Source organism: Anomalospiza imberbis, chromosome 3, assembly GCF_031753505.1.
Source record: "Anomalospiza imberbis isolate Cuckoo-Finch-1a 21T00152 chromosome 3, ASM3175350v1, whole genome shotgun sequence".
NCBI lineage: Eukaryota > Metazoa > Chordata > Aves > Passeriformes > Viduidae > Anomalospiza > Anomalospiza imberbis.
The window spans coordinates 52587920-52606598 of NC_089683.1; the positions used below are offsets into that span (position 1 = coordinate 52587920).

At 39.2% G+C, this 18679-nt stretch overlaps 1 protein-coding gene across 1 annotated transcript in view; it reads left to right on the forward strand.

The window, feature by feature from the left end:
- Nucleotides 1–18679, forward strand: part of RNF217 (ring finger protein 217) — a 66244-nt gene that overhangs the window by 36915 nt on the left and 10650 nt on the right. The window contains exons 3-5 of the mRNA XM_068184380.1: nucleotides 2427–2591; nucleotides 9771–9972; nucleotides 17678–17749. Of these exons, the coding sequence (XP_068040481.1) occupies nucleotides 2427–2591; nucleotides 9771–9972; nucleotides 17678–17749 (439 nt within the window). The remainder of the gene's footprint in view (nucleotides 1–2426; nucleotides 2592–9770; nucleotides 9973–17677; nucleotides 17750–18679) is intronic.

The window sequence follows — 18679 nt, forward strand, 5'->3', positions numbered from 1 at the left end:
GTGCTGTCAGGGTCACAGGTGAAGAGGAAACTTGTAATGATGAAACATAGAGTTCTCACTAGTTCAGTTAGGGCCATTTGTGGTAAGAAATGTTATTTTGAGTTCCTGCGGTTACAGCCTCATCCTGTATTTCAGTACTTTCTGATTAATGTATTTGGAAACACCTGATGTCAGTGTGTGTGTTTAAGTTTAAATACATATCCTGGTGGCTGCTGCATTACTTTCACTTATGTACATGCTATAATAGAAAGATAGAGTATACAAATAATTTGTCAGATATTCATCAAAAAAAACAAACCAAACAAAAAACCAACCCACGGAACTTGTGCTTTAAATTACGTTGCCTTTTTTTTAAGGAAGAAGCTTTAACTTCCTGACCTGTTGATTTGGGTTTGTACTTGTTAACAACCATGTTCTGTCTCAAATGTCTGAATACTGCAACTGATAAAACTTTTCAGGTTGTAGAACATTGACTTGTGGCTACAAGCTCCATCTTTGGCTGAGGCATAACAAATACTGAGCCCTTCAATATGAGGCTTGCTATAATCTGTCTTCCCAGCAGTAGGACAGTGACTTGCGTTGTTGAAAGACATTATTTCAATGCAGGGAGGGAGTGGAAGAGAAAAAGGGAAAAAGATACAGAGATATGGGTTAGGATAGGTTAGATGACTGTCTTGTGCTTATTGGTTTTTAATGTATTGTGTAAATATTTTTCAGTGCTCTCTGTTAGTTTGGTTAGTAGAAATATATATATATCATTCTTTAGGCTCCTCAGATCAGGAAATTTCTTTTTTGTTAAGCTGGTTTTATTAGGAGAATTCATCTGGGAAGCAGAGATACAAGTTAGTATATTTTCGTTGATCCAGTATATTGGCCACTGGCTCATTAGATTTTGAGAAAGGGCACTATTTTGTGTTGCTTTTGTTTAATATGACCTTGGATGAGTTTTCAGGTAAAAACTAACAATGTTTGTAATCCACATGTTTCAGTTCTAATGTGTTGTTTCTCTTTAAATGAGATGTAGTGATTGCATGTGTAAATAATTTTGGCTAGCCTCAGCAAAATATGTAAGGGAGATCAGAGCACCTACTTTGGACTCTTAATTGTAGTCAAGGAAACATAACACCAGTTGTCATGACTCAACAGGAGGGCACAGCACCTGGTGGGAGTGAGAACTTGAGAAATATGTTTTGGGGACTTCGCATGATGTAGTTTCTTGAGAAGCACCCCCATACCATGCAGCACAAATGTTTCTGTGGTTTGGTGGTTTGATTTGGTTTTTCTGTGGTTTTGGTTATATCTGGTCTGGACACAGATATAACCAAAAATGCTTGGTTTGGCTGGTTGAATTCCTCAGATCCATCCATCTGCTGGGTACAAATCCAGGGCAGTGCCAGACATGGACTGCAGCTGGAGATGGTGGACAGGGCTCAGCAGTCACTTGAGCGGCTGAGATGTTTTTGCTGCTGAACACAGCCGAAGTGAGCATATGTCAGAAGCCTGGATGTGCCTGAGATTAAGGTGTCTTCTAGTACTTGCTGTCCTTAGTTATGATCCAGGATGGAGGTCTGTCTTTTGTCAGATAAGCAGCTGCAATGTGCCTCTGTTTATTATCCTGCAAACACAGCAGCTGCCTTAGCTTTTCATTAAAAAAATAAGCAGGCTGTGGAATAAGATGTGATGATGAGATACCTGTTTGACACAATTATTTAAAACTGAGGGAGTGGAAAGAATAGATCCTTTCTCAGTTTGAGTATGGCTTGTGGGTTTTGCCATTAGGTGTGGTCTGTAGCAAGTGGGCTGTTTGGCACAGGCTCAGCTTGCCTTGACGCAATCAAAAGCAAAAGGAGATGCCTGACTTCCCTTTGGTAGTTGTGGCTCTTGGATGAGAGCCTTGCTCATGGCTCCTTTTCCCAGGACCATTTCTAATATAAGCATCATAACCTGTGCTGAGGTCTGTAGCGCCCCTTCAGAAAACCAAGTACTTTCTGTAATAGCCTTGGCAGTGCAGTTTATTCCTAGAGAAAGACAGATCCACTGCACTGAAAACTGTCAGCTAATTTTCAGGTGTTTTCACAAATGTCTTGGAGGCAATTGAATAAGCTTTCTGGACCCTGCCTTTTGTCAGTTGACCCACACAATCACTTTGGGAAGTAGTGGCTGTGATTAAGCCAAGCTACTTGTGCTTCATTTGATGGAGGCCTTTCCCAGCTTTAGCAATTACTTCTGTATTTTCTCTTTTTTAAAAAGGAAAAGAACAAGCTAGCTTCCACAACTTCTTGTGTTTTTAAAACAGAGCTTTCAAAAGATCTTAGATCTTTGCTGGGCAGCTGCTCTCCTAATTGAAAGGCAGTGGTTTTAAAACAGGCCTTCTAGTTGTATCAGCACCCAGCTTGCAAACGTGTGGTGTTTTCTCATTCATACAGATCCAGTGTCCATCTTGCCAATTTGTCTGGTGTTTCAAGTGCCACTCTCCCTGGCATGAAGGCGTTAACTGCAAAGAATACAAGAAGGGAGACAAGCTGTTACGTCACTGGGCCAACGAAATCGAACACGGGCAGAGGAATGCCCAGAAGTGTCCAAAATGCAAGGTGAGCTGCTCTCCCTTGGCTTGCAGGTAGTGGCTTCAAACTGTTCAAATATACATTTAAAACAAATACTTGTAGCTTCTGCTCAGCATTGGAAATGAAATTCACATTTGCTGTGCAGTTTCTTGTTAATGACCCATTGAGAAAAACAGGTCAGATTTTTTTGCTGGTTCCTGCACTGATTCTGCAGAGTATCTGCATGTAAAGAAATATTATGGAAATTATTAAGAGGGGGCTTTGATGAATCATAGAAATGTTTGGGTTAATTAATTAAAAAATAAATTAATCCTAAAATAAAGCTTTAAAGAAATGGAAAGCTTTAGGGAAATTCAGTGCCCTTTGTCAGGTTTTCCAGAGAGTTTGAGTGTGTATTCAGTGTCTGAGTAAGGCTGGAAATACTCTGTCAACAAGTTAACTAAGGGAAACTAAGACTTGGCAAAACTGTAAGTTTTGTAGGATCGAATGTTACTACTTCATAAGCTGTACCTTGAGGTGGGACTTCACAGGGCACACCTCGAGTGCTGTGTCCAGTTCTGGGCCCTTCACTTCAAGAAGGACGTTGGAGGTGCTGGAGTGAGTCTAGAGAAGGGCAACAGAGCTGGTGAGGGGTCTGGAGCACAAGTCCTGTGAGGAGTGGCTGAGGTGGCTGAGGTCTCCCCTGAGCCTCCTTTTTAACCTGGAGAAAATGAAGCTCAGGGGGCACCTCTTCATTCTCTAAACCTCCTGAAAGGGGGATGTAGGCAGGTGGGGGTTGGCCTCTTCTCCCAGACAGCCAGTGGCAGGACAAGAGGATATAGCATCAAACTGCAGGGAAGGTTCAGACTGGACATCAGGAGGAATTTCCTTGCAGAAGGGGTTGTTAAACACTGGAATGGGCTGCCAGGGAGGTGATGGAGTCACCAGCCATGGAGATGTTCAAGAAATGACTGCATGTGACAGTGCCATGGTCAGGTGACAAGATGGTGATCGGAGGTTGGAGGTGATGATCTCAGAGGTCTTTTCCAATGTGGATCCTTCTCTGAAGTCTTTCTCATTATTAGTTTTCAACACTGAAATGCAGTTCCACACCCTAAAAATGCCATAGATCCCTTTGGAGATGAGAAGAATTTCCCACTACTCAGATGAGGTGCAACAGACCTGCACATCCCTGCCCCAGTTGCCCTTAATGAAGGCCACTCTTAAATTTGTTCACAATTTTTTTCACAGCTACCAACAGAGTAGTAAGTCAAAACTGGACTGTTTAGTAGAAAATTAATACTGAATGGGAAGATTTACTTATAAACATACAAAGTATATGTAATACTTGGAGCCTTGCACTGTGCAAATAAGAAAATGTTCATCAGTTCACTAAGTGTCATATTTTGGTCTTTGAGAAGGAAATGCCTGTGATGCCATAGCTTAAAATTGAAAGATTTCAAAACACAGAACAAAATTGTAAAGCTCTGAAAACAGCAGCTGATTGTTTAACCTTTGTCCTGCACACGTGACCTTTTAACAGAGTTTTTGGAGCTTGCTTTTTGGTAAGAGTTGATAGATTTGAGTCAGTTCTAAAAATATTCACTTTCTGGGAAGTCTTAAAGTAAAATACTTACTACTTCTGACTCTGAAAGGAACAATCTGTTTTGATTTGTTTGACTTGTCAGATTGTATGACAATGGGAATGATGTAACTTAAATAAACTGTCCAAAAGATTAAGAAAGTGGACCGACCAAAAAAATACATGAATGTGGAAAACCAGGAGTGGTGAGAAGGCTGATAGCTGGAAAGAGAAAGGAATTAAAACTGCTAAGTCTAACATTCAGCATGAATAAGTTAAAATTTAAAATGCCATGTTTAAATATTCAACTATTTTCACCATCTTCAAAAGAAAAGGCTGGACACTTAAAACTTACATGGCGTGTTACTAATTCTGAAGCATGAGTTTGCATGAGTTTGACTGCTAATTTAAAAAATACATGAGGTTTCTTTTCTTAATCAAAGGAAAATAAAACCTCCTACCTGGTGGGAGGCAGTATGGAAACTTATGAAACTGGCACAGAAAAAGAACCTCTGTTAAGTCCTTCCTGGTAATGTGGCACTGTAAGTGAATATTGAAGAGGGATTTCAACCTTGTATTAAACTGTGTTTTTACCCCAACTCTTGATACTTTTTTCTTCAGAAGAAACGTTCTTCCTGCCTACAATGTCCAAAATGTTTCTCTCATCATACTTTATTTTTAAATCAAATCTATAACCTGCAAATAATCAAAAGTATCACTTAGCTGGCAGTTAGTTCAAAAAATACATCTTTGGGTAGTTAAAAAAAAAAAACATCTTAAGCAGTATTCTTCATCAAATCTTCAGTAGTTGTCTGGGCATGTAGGGATAAGCATTCCAACAGTTAACAATTTGAAGTCAGGGGGATTAGCTATAATACTTTTCTGCCTCTCTCTCCCATCCCTCCCTCCCTCCCTCCAAAACCTGTATATAAAATAACATTGAATCAGATGAGAAACCTATTTCCAAATAGAATAAAGAGTGACAAAAAAATAATTTCTAACACACTATTTGATTTATCCATGTTCTAGGTCCACAGAAGCAATGTTTCTGATGAAAACATACTTTATTTTTAACATCTTTCATATTTTGGTTGAAAATTTGCAGCAGCCAAAATTGACAAACAGATTGAGGAAAGTCAATATTAAATTGTGTCTAAAGATATTAGTATTTTATCTCTACACTAAAACTGAAATGAATAGAAATTAAAGGTAGAAACTTAAGTAGAGGTAGTTTCTTTACTGAAGTAATATGTAATATTACTGGTAACTTCCCAAGTGTGATACTGATTACAGTGTAAACTGTGACCACATTGTGCAGATGGCTTCTGGAGATAATTATTTATACCTACAGATACATACACACACTGACTCTTTTTAGCTGTACCATGGAGAAATCAAGTGCATTATCTTCTCTGGGCATGCAGGTGACAAAAGAGGCAGATCCTCAGGCAAATATGAGTATTTCAGTGGTTTGGGTAAGTAATTTGAAAGAATATAATCCTTTGTGAGTTCAATATAGCAGGGACTGTTAGCTTAAACTTGATTACTTTTTCCTGTAGTAGGATACAACCTTTAGCACATCTCATAGGAATCACTTATATTTACCTGGTCTCTCCAAGATGTGTTTACGTAAAATAATCAAATTGTTACACACAGTCCAAATACTTAATTGTAGATTCATGTTGTGACTGTGTGTCAGTATGGAAATATTGAAGAAATGCTACTTTTTAACTGTATCCGTAATTTATTTTGACTTTTTTTTCTTAATACAGCCTTTTTCAAATTTACTATACACTATTTTGAGAGTCAGTATAGACCATTTTTCTCAACAAGACTTGTCCAAAAAGTGCTGGTCTTGTTCTAGAGTAAGTTGGCTAATAAGTGCAAATTTACTATGTTATTGGATGTTATTTACCAAAATTTATAGCATTATTTGTCTTTCCCCAGTACTGTTTCAAGGGATTATTTTTTACAGTTTCTTGGTATGTTGGCAACAAAACGCTTTTGTTTACACAAGTGTTTTTACAGTACAGCAAACCAAGGAAATACTCCATGTTGGTGTTATCTTACCACAGATTTCAAAAGCAGCACTATCTGAGGAAGCCCCACGTAGCTGCTCTAGCTCAGAAAGCTTTGAACAGCAGCGGAAATTTAAGAGCAAGCATGTCAATGCAAATAAAGGAGTGTGTACTTCTTATCTGTTCTGATTCATATAAGCATTATCAAATAATTCAGGGCATAGTTTTTGGAAGCACTCTGCAAATTAATCCTCATCCTCTGGAGGGAGGAGAGTCCTTATTTGTATACAAAGTGATAAAGCTGTGCAGGTTTTTTTCAGAGGTGGAGGAGACATGGCCACTCATCCTCAGAACTCTTGGCAGTGATTTCCCTAGAAGATTTCTATGAGAGGGCATGTAATATGCAGAGGGGGTAAAAGGAGGGTCTGAAATAGCCACTGTGCTACATCAGTTGTCCTCCTTAAGACTCCAAACTGGATGTGTTTGCCCTTGGTGTGTAGTTTTTACCCCTGTTGTTCTGGAAGCTATTCTTGGGTTTCTGAATGGCTAACCTTCCCCTGTAAGGTGGGTGTACATCTTTGGTTCTGAACAGGCCGTGGGTGCAGAATGAAGCCTGTAGCTTTGACTGAATGCTTGGAGGCAGAAACTGGGCTTGCAGTGGCCATGCTGCAGGGGAGCTTGCAGTCACACAGCACCGGGCCCCGCACGGCCTCAGCTTCCCACAGCCAGTGGCATTCCTGGCCCCACGTGTTCCCCCAGCTGCCTCCTGTGTGCCGTGGTGCTATCAGTGGGGCAGGAACACTCGTGATATCCGAGCCATCGGTGATCGTTTTCTCAACCTATAGATTTGTAATCCATCTCTGTCAGTGGATTATCTGGAGGGCACGGAGGCATGCCCGTGTGAACTGGAGATGAAGCTGATCTGGTGAGATGTCATGTCTTAGGCTTGAAAGCAGCCTGACCAAATGATACAAAGTTCACCTGGCATTGTCAGTCTGCAAAGCATGTGATAGGGAGTTCAAGCCCTTTTACTTTGTTTTTTTCTAATCAAGTCTTTACTCACTGGAAAAAAAAAAGTTTTTGCAATAAAAATGTCTAGGCGAATACAGCTGGTTGTTCCAGATTTGCAGCATTTGAAGACAGTTATATGTGCAGATGAGGATTGACTAAAATGTTTTCATGGTTTGCTTTTTGAAGAAGCAAATATGAAGTGCATGTAGTTGCAGCATTTGTCTGTAAGATAATAAATCCTTATCAACTTCTTTCATGTTTCAAGAGGACAGTATGTCTGGAGAATTTGGAGCAGGAACAGGTAGATGGACAAAATGATTCAGGTGTAATTCATGACTAACTGGAGCTGGGAGGCTTCTAGGAAAGCATGGGTAGAAGGATGGCAGGCAGTTTCTAAGAGGTGGATATTTCTGATATGAATGGTAGAACATAAAAGGCTATTGCTAGCATCTCCTTGAAGTTCTTACTACCAATAAAAATTAACTTATTTTTGGAATGTGAAGTAATTTTGGTTTGAATCTAGGATTTTTATAGGTTCCACGATTCTACAGAATTACCATTAGGATGAATGATAATGTAATTGGGCTGGTAAATTAGAGAAGAGAGAGGAGAATTCAACAGTCTTGATTCAAAAAAAAAAAAAAAATAAAGCAACCATTTAATTCTTATTAGTCACAAAATCTAGTTCCCTCATTTACATTTTTAAGATAGAATCAGCAGGAGAGGGAAATTAACCTTTAACTTACAAAAGTCTCTGTAGTTGCTGTCTGAGTTGGTCCCCTGAAAAATTAATTTGAATTAAATTTTAAAGTTAATTTGTCAAAATACTTTTAAGTCACTATTAAAATACCTTTGTTTCAGTTCAAGTTAATCTGGGGAATTACAGTAAATAAACTATGGCTCCAGAACTGGAGTAACATCTTTGTTCACATGTAACCTGAGAAGTAAGAATTCAAACTGACAATATAATGTCCCCTCTTTCTGCTTTGCCTGCTATCAGTGCTAAACTGTGAAAGTTTTGAAGTCAAGTGGCTTGTAAAGCTCATCAGCAATGGTGTTTTTTCAGATGCTTCTGGAAAGCAGGACACCTGTAATACAGCAGAATTCCTTGGGGTAAAGGGGTATGTTTGCTCAGTCAGACAAATTTTAAAGTATACTAGAATATTTGCCCAAGAAAGCTTTTTTTTTTTTTTAATAGCCCAGTTCTCTCTTTTGCGAATGTTTTCCCCTCTTTTGTATAAAAGCAGTGTTTGAAATCATAGAAAAGCAAATCCTGAGATCACTACTGTGGCACAGGAATGCTGGCAGGTGTAGCTGGAACTAGTGTTACCCTTGTAACTTTCACCACGAGTGTTGCAGGTGGAAGGCATCACTTTGTTACGTGGATAAAGCGCCAGTGTCCGTAGATGCTTGGGTGAGCAAGGTAAGCCCAGATCACCCCTGATCAACACCAAAGAACAAATGCATTTGACCCTCTCGAGAATGTCAGATACCCCAGGAGTCATGAGCTTCTCTGGAGCTCACTGAGCTTTCAGTGCCTCTGATTCATGCAGGGCCACTGCGTGGTCATGCCATGTCTTTGCGTGTAATTCCCTGCAAAATAAATACATGTAGGTAAGTATAGAAGGTTTCAGGAGGCATTGATTTATCTGTTGCAAATTTCAACAGGTGAAATTCAAATTGGATGTAATGGAAAAAAGTATTACCAGGGAGGATGGTGAAGTGTGGTATAAAATGCTCAGAGGCTGCAATATACCCATGCTTGGAAATTTTCTAAGTCTAATGAGATGAGACCTGGAGCAATGTGATCTGTCTGGAGTTATCCCAGCTTGGAGTTAGGGGTTAAAATAGATGACCCCTGAGCATCACTTTCAACCTCAATTATTAGGCTATCTACAATTCCACTGTGGAACGTGGTCTTGGAATGCTGGATGGGGAGTTATTTGTGCAGGCAATGAGTAGAAAGATGGCTATAGAACTAGGGCAGCCCTGTTTCATGCTGTGCTGTGGGTATCATGAAAGCTTGGTGTAAGTTTTTATTCCACATATAGTTTGTGGAATTTTTTTTGTTTGTTTTTTCAAGAAGGAGAAAGTATCCATACTTCTCAAATCATGTACTGTAACAGCAGTGTCTTTCTGGTGTTTATTACAAAATGCCTAATCAATTTGTGATGGAAAAGGGAGTAGAGCCACAGGTGGCCTAAGAGGGAAACCCGTCTGGGGACGGGTCAAACAGAGTTCATAACTATATTTACTGTGTTGCTTTTATTTTTAATAAAGTTTGGTGCTAACATATCTACTTCAGCAGTAAAACCAAAATTTCAGTAAGGGCAAGAATTCTCATCTGATATGAAGAGCATTCAAACAAAAAAAGGAGGATTATGTAGGAAATGGTAATCTGGAAACAGTAGAAGTCACATTTAATGCTCTGAAACATGCTTAAGAAAACCATTATTGTCTTAAGCCAGCTGCAGTACGAATGCAAGCACTGACTTTGCAGGGGGTTGCTTGCAGCTTCTTTTCATCTGGCACATGAAGTGCCCTGGGTAGCTCCCGCTTTCCTGTGCTTAGGAAGGGGGGAAAAATAACACTTCTTCTTTCCTTTTGCTCATACAGATCCACATCCAGAGAACCGAAGGGTGTGACCACATGACCTGTTCGCAGTGTAACACTAATTTCTGTTATCGTTGTGGGGAGAGATACCGCCAGCTCCGCTTCTTTGGAGACCACACGTCAAACCTCAGTATCTTTGGATGCAAATACCGCTACCTCCCCGAGAGACCACATTTAAGGAGATTAGTGCGAGGCTCTGTCTGTGGTGAGTGGATTAATGCTCCTTGTGGAGAGCTGCACAATGAAGTGATGGGGGGATAGGGCAATTAGAGTTAAATTAAAACTAGTGGTTTAAAGGATTGGCTGGGTGGGTTGTTTTTTAGTTCTTCAAAAGATGGCTTATTAAGTATACTAAAATATATGGCACTTGCCCTCCCTTTTTAGATGGACTGTGTAAGATTAAGTATTGTGTCCTCTTCTGATAGCTTGTTTCCTTAATTTTTTTAATAATACATAAACAAACTGTAAAAGTGCTGTCAATATGCATGTCGCTGGCTGTGTTCATTATTCTCAAGGTATATTGGAGAAATGGGTCAGAGGAGAAACCTTATTTAAATTAACCTTGCTGTAAGTCCGTTTGAATAAAGTGCTCTTTGGATTTGAACCTGATCTGAGTAGAAAAACTCAAGGTTTTCCCATATAAATAGGAGGACACTATTTTAACTATTAGCTTTAGTTCAGATAAAATCAGCTTGAAACAAAATACAACTTTTATATATTAATTTTGCTCACAAAAGTATGATGCTGAAAATGTATTTTTATTAAACCAAAAGGCACTCATAATTTGCTTTTGAGCCAGCTAGATATCTGTCTCAACCTACAGAAGCACAAGATAATAAAGTAGACTCTTATATTTTGTGATGTCTTTCATATATGTGAAGTTCAGTCATTGTAGTGAGTTTACAGCATGTAAGGCAACCTATAATGTTACAAGAAACGGATGTATTGACTGTCAAAAAATGGGTACCTGTCAAGGAAAATAGAACTTTACGTACTTTGAATTAAGGCATAGAAATTGGAGATGACTTGTAGTTCACCTAGTATGAGGAAATGCTTTGAGCTTGATTGTAGAGGTAAAGGCAAGAGACAGAACATGTGGGAAAAAGCAAGCCTGAGTGAAAGCATTACTCCTGAGCCAGAAATGTTCCAGTAAGAAAACTAGGTGGTTTCTAGAGTAACATAAGAATTGACACACAAACTCGTAGACCTGGTAATGAAAATGCCAGTCTTGCTGTTCTGCATTGTGGGGGATTTGCAAACCTGGAATGCTTGTTTTAAAAAAGTGGCAATATGTCATCCAAGCCCATTAGTCTGATCTTAGGAACTTGTAAGGCTTTGGTAACAAACTTTGAAAGAAGTGATTTAAAGATACAGAAATAACTAGAAAGGAGATAAAAATTGAAGATGATTGGAGGTGCCGACTCTGAACATTTTGTAGAGATGAATTGCAACACAACAGAAGATCTAGTCTAGATGAAAGACAATGCTGGCATTAGGGCACATGAATATAAACGTTTATTAAAAATTTAGGCTTAAACTTCAAGAACTATTTCAAAGCACTTAGTAATATTTCAGAAGAGCTTTCAGTAATAGCCACAATGACAAACAATGTAAGCATTTTTTTAAATAGATCTTGTTATATTTGGTGTAATGAATATCTGCTGTAGCAACAGATTGTACTCAGAGACATTACCAAATCAGTGCTGTTCACATGCAGAGTCATGGGTAACCTTATTAGAATCATAGACTAGTTTGGGCTGAGAGGGACCTTTAAAGGCCCCCTGCAATGAGCAGGGGCATCTTCAACTAAATCAGGTTGCTAAGAGCCCTATTCAGCCTGGTCTTGGATATTAAAGCTCCATGGTAAATATGTGTATGCTCATATTTACAGGATCACACATAAGATATTTTTATTTTCAACTCCTATTTGCAAGTGTACTTGTGGTTTTGTCATGGTTTGACACTGGCGCAATGCCAGCGCCCTCATGAAAATGCACCTTCCCAACTAATTTCTGTGAGATGTGATCAGGAACAGAGCAGAGCAGGCCCAAGCTTAATAACAAAAGAAAAAAACTTTATTAAACTACTACTACTATAAAAACTACAAACACTAAACCCAGGATGAAGACCTCCCAAAACACTCCCCCTCCTCCCACCTAATTTCCAAACAAACCCATGATGAGACACCACCCAGGATCCTGACCAAGTTGCCACCCTTCAGATAATCAATACTCAGTCCATCAAGGGAGACAGGAGTCTCTCCTGTGCCACAGACCCTGCCAGGAAACACAATTGCCACCCTTGTGTCTCCATGTCACACATGGCAACCGCCCGGAGAAAATCTGCCGGTGTGACACTCTCCTTTCCATGTCACAGTGCTCTCACCACCGTGCATGGACAGACTGCTCATAGGTCTCTTTTAAGGATGCTTTGCCATGGACCAAAAGAAACAACAGTTCAGTTTCTCATCTCAGGACTACAGTCCCCCCCATTTCCCCCTGGGGCCGAGAGTCCAAGAACAAAGGTCTTCTTCTTCTCTGAAGACAGAGGGCCTCTCCACACCCTCTTCAACTCTCCTCTGTTCTCTCCACTCCGCTGTTTGTAATCACTGAAACAGGTCTCTTGGCCCATCAACGCAACCCCCTAAATGCAGCCTCTGTCAGGAGAATTTGGTTCAGTCTGTGGTTAACAAGAGAAGTCCAGCCACAAGCCACTCCATCATCTCCTTCCAACTCAAAAATTTCCTCTTCCATCATCTCGAATCCCAGACTGTCTCCATTCTACTTCAAATCAAGGAGGAGTAATATTTTACAAAGCCTTCATTTCTCAGGAAAGGGTTAAAAGCTCAGACTCCCTGGACGGCTGAAATCTCTGCCCAGCAGCCGATTCCCAAGGCCAAGGCTGGGCACCTTCCTCCCCCCCTCTCCTTCTCCTCCACCGGCAAAGTTACAGGTGCCGTCTGGCAAAGTTACAGGTGCCGTCCGGACTCTCTGTCTCTTCCCTCTGGTGGGGGGACAACAAAGGGCATCTCTGCTTCTATCCACCCTTCCGTCCACAGGAGCTGGCTCGGTTCCAGTCCTTCTACCCCTCAGCTCACCTCAACCAGGCCGCATGGCTTCCCCTCCCCCACCCAGCCCCATGGCTGGGCAGGGGAGGTCTGCACAGCACCTTGACCGGAACCAAAGAGAGCGAGCTCTTGGGAGTTCTTGCTTTTAACCCCCTGTGTTCTCAGAGGCGTATCCCTATCTTCAGTGGTCACTTCAGGTGCCAATATCCAAACTTGACCACTGATTGGTTTGACCCAACTTCCTGAAAGAATTCACTTTCATGTCAAACCACGGCATTAATTAATAATCCAAGAATGATTAGCAAAGCTCAAAGCCTCAGATTACATTTCTTATAGGGTTTTCTGTTAAAAATTCTCTCCAAAACTCCCTATGTCATGTGATGTGGTTTTTCACAAGAATAGTCATCATCTGAATAGAGACAAAGGTACCTGAATCTGTCAGCACATGTAGTAAGTGCCCACATTTTTACAATAGCTTGTTAACACTCAAGTTGACAAGAATTCAGAAAATTCTTCATCGGTACTTATGACCTTAAGTCTCTGTCATTTCTACAGCTCTAGATTTGAATATTGATTCTGATACACTTTATGAATAACTACCAAAATACTCCAGAGACCTGACAGAACTCATACATGAAAATAAAAAAAATGAAAATCTTCAGAAATTTGCATCAGATTTGAATTTGGGAATTGTGCTCACAACTCTTCTACCATTGCAGTAGGTTTTGGCTATGCCTTGCATGTGTGAACCAGTCTAGGTTTTTGTACTCTTTTCTACACAAGTGTACGTGTGGATTTTCACATTGGTTTTTAAAAATGTGTTATATTGCTGTAAGATTGTATCTCCTGACCTTTTTCCTGACCTTTTGAAGAAGATATAATCCTAAACTGTGATACAGTTTGTTTGTGGATTATGCCATTTTCAATGCTGGAAATTTGCTAGGATCATCTATCTTTGTAAAACAGAATTCAACAGAATTGATCTGTGGCTGTTAATTGGGCTTGCCTAAAGGTCTGCCTAATGAGTCTGTCCCCAGCAGTGGTCAGTTAGAAATAAGATCTCACTCCCTGTTTGTTTCCACTAATCATTTCTTTAGATACTTTCTTAGTTAAGGTTTGTATCTGAAACTTTGCTTTATAACCCTCAGTGGATGGATCCTTCACTAGTTTTAACAGTATTTAAATTTAAATTTTCCCAACATTTCTGGTAGAGGCTGTAGGATTTCACTATGTGTCATGCGGAAGATGTCCTGGATTTTTTTTTATTGATTCCTGATAATTTCACTGGCTACTTTTGTTATCCTGGAACTGAGTAAATAATAATAGCTTGCTGGCCTTTACATATTGTTCTCTCATGGACCGTCCATCAGATTCTACTTTGTCATGATACTTGATTTATTTTTTTGTTTTGTTTGTGTTTTCTATGCTGAGCTGAAGCTTTCTACTCTTAATCACTTAAGATCAAATTTAAAACCCAAAAAGGTTGAATTCCAGTGAAGGATCCCAACCAGGCTCAGGGAGGTCCCAGTAGCTAGATCTGAAAATATAAATATGTAAATACTTTATCAGGCAAAAGAGGAGCATTATCATCAGTAGGTATTACTGCACAAACCTGGGTTTTGGTTCTGCTCTGCAAGTCAGCAGAAGAGATGGTAGCAGAGATGCCATTAAAAGCATAGACTCTAAATTTTAGTAACATGTACTGAGAAACAAAGGTTGGATTTCCAGTAGAAAAACGCCTCTGCTAGTTAGCTAAGTAGTGGAAACTAAAGGAATGTTATCTTGGCTATGTGGGAGACTGGTGAGAAGTTGTTAGATATGTGGGGGTTTTGTATGACTTTTTACTTTATTGCTATGGAGAAGAAATAATTTAATAAATGTGGTTTTGTAGCCATGTGGAGTGAAGGTTTTTTGGGTTGTTCCTAAAATCCGGCTAGGTGGAGTGTGCAGAAAGATCACTGAATGGCAGGCTGGCATGCTGTCATGATTTCTGTTGAGGAGGAAGTGCATACAGTCACAAACTGCTCTACAGTAAAAAATAAGGGAAAGATATCTATGGCAGCATAACTTTAAACATACTTTTTCTTCATAAACCAGCTGTTATGTAAAGGTGATAGTAATCACGGGGAGAAGAAAATCTGAGAGCAAAAGTGATCTCTGACATTCTTTCCCTTTAGCCAGCATGGTTTTTAGGGAAACTGTTCTGTGACCAGTACAGTGGATATATTACCCTATATTAAACTGTAACTAAACCCAAAGTTACGCAAAGGAAAAGTATTCCCTCATGTTTCCTGAAATGCTTCATTATTTTGCAGAAGAATGTGGTTCTCTGTATCACAAATAAGGCAAACCCTCTGAGACACCTGCAAATACAGTTGCTGTAGTACCACAAATGTCTGCATCTTCATGCTGGGCCACCCAGTAGAGAAATTGTTTGCAATTACTTTGAATTAAATTGTAAAAAGGCTCTGTTTCAATTGCTTTTTGTTAAGTTATCCTTAAAAGCTAACTTGGGACAACAGCAAAAACTGGCTGTCGTAGCCTACTGCTGACATGACCACATGGGCTAATGACCCAAGATTTTATTCAGCTCTGAAACAGGCATTACATTTGCTCTCTGTGCTCTCAGTGTCAGAGCTAACAGACATAGGACAGTTTAGTGCCTGCAGCAAGCAGCCTTAGTTTCAGTGACATTTCTTGGTGTGTCATGATTCCCTCTATGATAAAGAGCCTCATAATCTTTTGCACTATGACAAACAATGTTTATCAAACTGGAATTAGATATAAATTAGTTTTCAATTCTGACATGTAAAACTGAGCATTTTGTAATTGTTTTATAGAATGCAGATAAAAACCATTGGAACAAGTAGTACATACCTGCTGCTTTACCAGTGATTGCTGCTGATTGTACTTTTCCTGATGGCAACATTTGCAAGCCTTTTTCACCTTGTGTTGTTTGTTAATTTTAGTTTACAAAGGCAGAGAAATATTAAGGATTTGAATGTGACAGATATTTAAGTAGAAAATGTATTTGTTTTGAAATTTGGTCTTTAGAAATGCTAACCAAAAGAAGATATGGTCTCACAATGATGAATTCATTTTATTCTATGAGATAAATTATAAAAGATAACTACACAGTACTCATAACTTCATATTCACAGGCAGAAGGAAAGACACTACTCATGCTTTATTTCAGCTTTGAGTTTGTCAAATGTAAGAGAACAAGTTCTTGAATTAGCTCAGGAACTGTTCTTTGTGTCTGAAAAGAATTTATTCCAATCGAAGTCTAGCTTAGCCCTTCCCATAGACTCTGTTTCTGCATACTAAGTCACCAGGAGTTCATACCTTAAGCCTCTAATCTTTCACAGGCTTTACTTGAAATTGTTGAAGACTCTGGTAATGTTTTAAAATGCTTTTAATTTCTTATTTTTGGACCCTTCTTGAGGTTTTCCATCATGTTACATTCATTCTTCTGTCTACACTTGAATAATGTATTTGACAAGTTCTGTGTGTGTAGAACACAGCTCAGTGGAGTCCCAGGAAGGCATTCCATTAGGATGCCTAGCAACTAGAGTAATACAAATATTTGCCAATTTTTTTTCTTCTAGGAATTAATGTTTCCCACCCACTGCGCTCCCATGAAATTTAAAAGCTATCAAAACAGAGCAAGAAAAGGACCAGTTCATTTAACTGCTGTAAATATTTCCAAAATATCTCATTTTTCCTTCAGACTGCTCAAATTAGTGTCTCAGGTTATGGAAGGGTTTACATCATTATTGAATGTAGTAATCCACTTACTGAAATCTGATATGAGTGACTTGAGGGAGGGAAGAGAGAGGTAACAAACTCAATTTTTCTCCCATTCTAGAGGTGACCTTTCAAACACATACCTAACTTAGAGAATTGCAGAATTTCAAGTCCCTGCTCAGACTTCTGGTGTATCAGTAAAAATGCCTGCCCTACTGCATTTTCAGACAGCTCAGTTAAGGGATGTCTTTGACCCAACTGCTCAGCAAACAGAGCCAGGGAGATTCTTCCATTGAAAGCGTGCAGTGCAAGGAAGATAGCTTGTGTTCTGATTCAGTTTCAAATTCACTTTTTCAGCAAGACCTCTGCCTTCACTATGTGAACTTCTACAAATCATGAACTCATCAGAAAGTAAAAAATATGAACATGCTTTATTTGTTTGTGGTCTTACGCTCTAGCAAGTATGCCACTCCACTGCCCTACTCATGTAAGAGCCACAAAATATCCTTATAAAAATATCCTTATAAATATCCTTATAAATGTGGATCCAAAATAGACTTGGCTGTGGTTTGACTTAGACCTAAATCACAGCTGTACATGAGCACTTCACTGTAACCTTTTAAAGTGAGCAGATATGTATTTAAAGGTGATGGTCTCATCACCTTGAGCTAACCTAAACTTTCCAAGATGCTAATTTGCTTGGCATCTCTCCAGGCTGGTTGCTGTGCAGTAGGATTCCAGAGAAGCCAAATTATAGTAACTTTATAGCTATCATGTTCCTGTCGATGCTTGAGGGATTTCAGAATGGAAACAGAAATAAATGCAAGCTGTTAATGTATGAAATAAGCTGTGCTCAGAGAGTTGTTGTGGGTGAACAGGGCAGAGAGAAATGTGTATAGGGAGCTGACTGTGTTGTGGTAGTTCCTGGGTGAATTTGTAGGATGAAATTACAGACAGGAATCCTATTTTTAGAGGTAAAAAATATTATTTTTAAAATAAAAGATTAAAATATTTTCTGATATTGAAATATTTATGAATTGTTGTAAAGATAAAAATAAAACCTTCTTTAAACTATTTAATGAATTTTGCATTTCAGCTGGAAAACTACTCATTACACCCCTAATATTGGTTCTAGGACTGGCACTGGGAGCTGTAGCTGTTGTAATAGGTAAGAGTTACATATGTGAATGAAACTAATCCTGATTATGCAGTGATTTTCTCTATATGACTTCTCAAAGACATGCAGACAAAGTACAGATTTCACAGATTAAGCACATGACCTTTTTCTAAAAAGAGGGTTTTTTTAAATTTATGCTTGCTAGCTTTATTTTTGTTCCCATTTATTTAATTTTTCAAATAAATGTCTTTAACTGCTGTAGATAAACTAGCAAAAAAGTCCGGAGTAATTTAAACGTAATCCTGGGGGCTGACTGACTTGGACCCAGCCTTATAATCACCCCATTGAATCACAATTTTATAATCTTGGTCATGTGTATGACAAGATTTTTAGGGAACTAAGGCTTAATCCCAAGAACTCAGCTTGAAGATGCAATAGCAACAAAGCAGCAAATTGGGATGAGTCAGTCTCAAAACATGATCCAGTGTGAAGGCTGCCAAATTGTATTCTGTAACAAAAACTGGTACTCTGTACTCACTTGATTACAGTATCAGAGCTCTGTTAATGTGGTTGTATTAATGTGGACAGATATTTTAGCATAGCTGCTCTTTGCCTGGCTTAACTGAGTTTTCCCACAGAAAGGAGATTAGCTGTGACGACAAGGTATAATTTTGCTCATGTGAGTGCATATCCACTCTTTATGTTGGCAGCAATATATCATTGAGGGATCATGCTGCTTCACAGCTTTTCATCAAACTGCTTATTCCACTGAGAACTTGCAGTGCATGCCCAGCCCTGAGGTATATTGGGATGTGGCTTCTTTATTTTGATATAACAAAGCCAAAATACACCAGTATAGCTATATTAATAAGGTTGGAAGTAACCAATCAACCTATAACCAAAATACTGTTACAGCTTTTCTAGACTACATCTGGCCAAGTTAGGAATATTGCTGTAATTTCTGTATTTAGACCAACCATC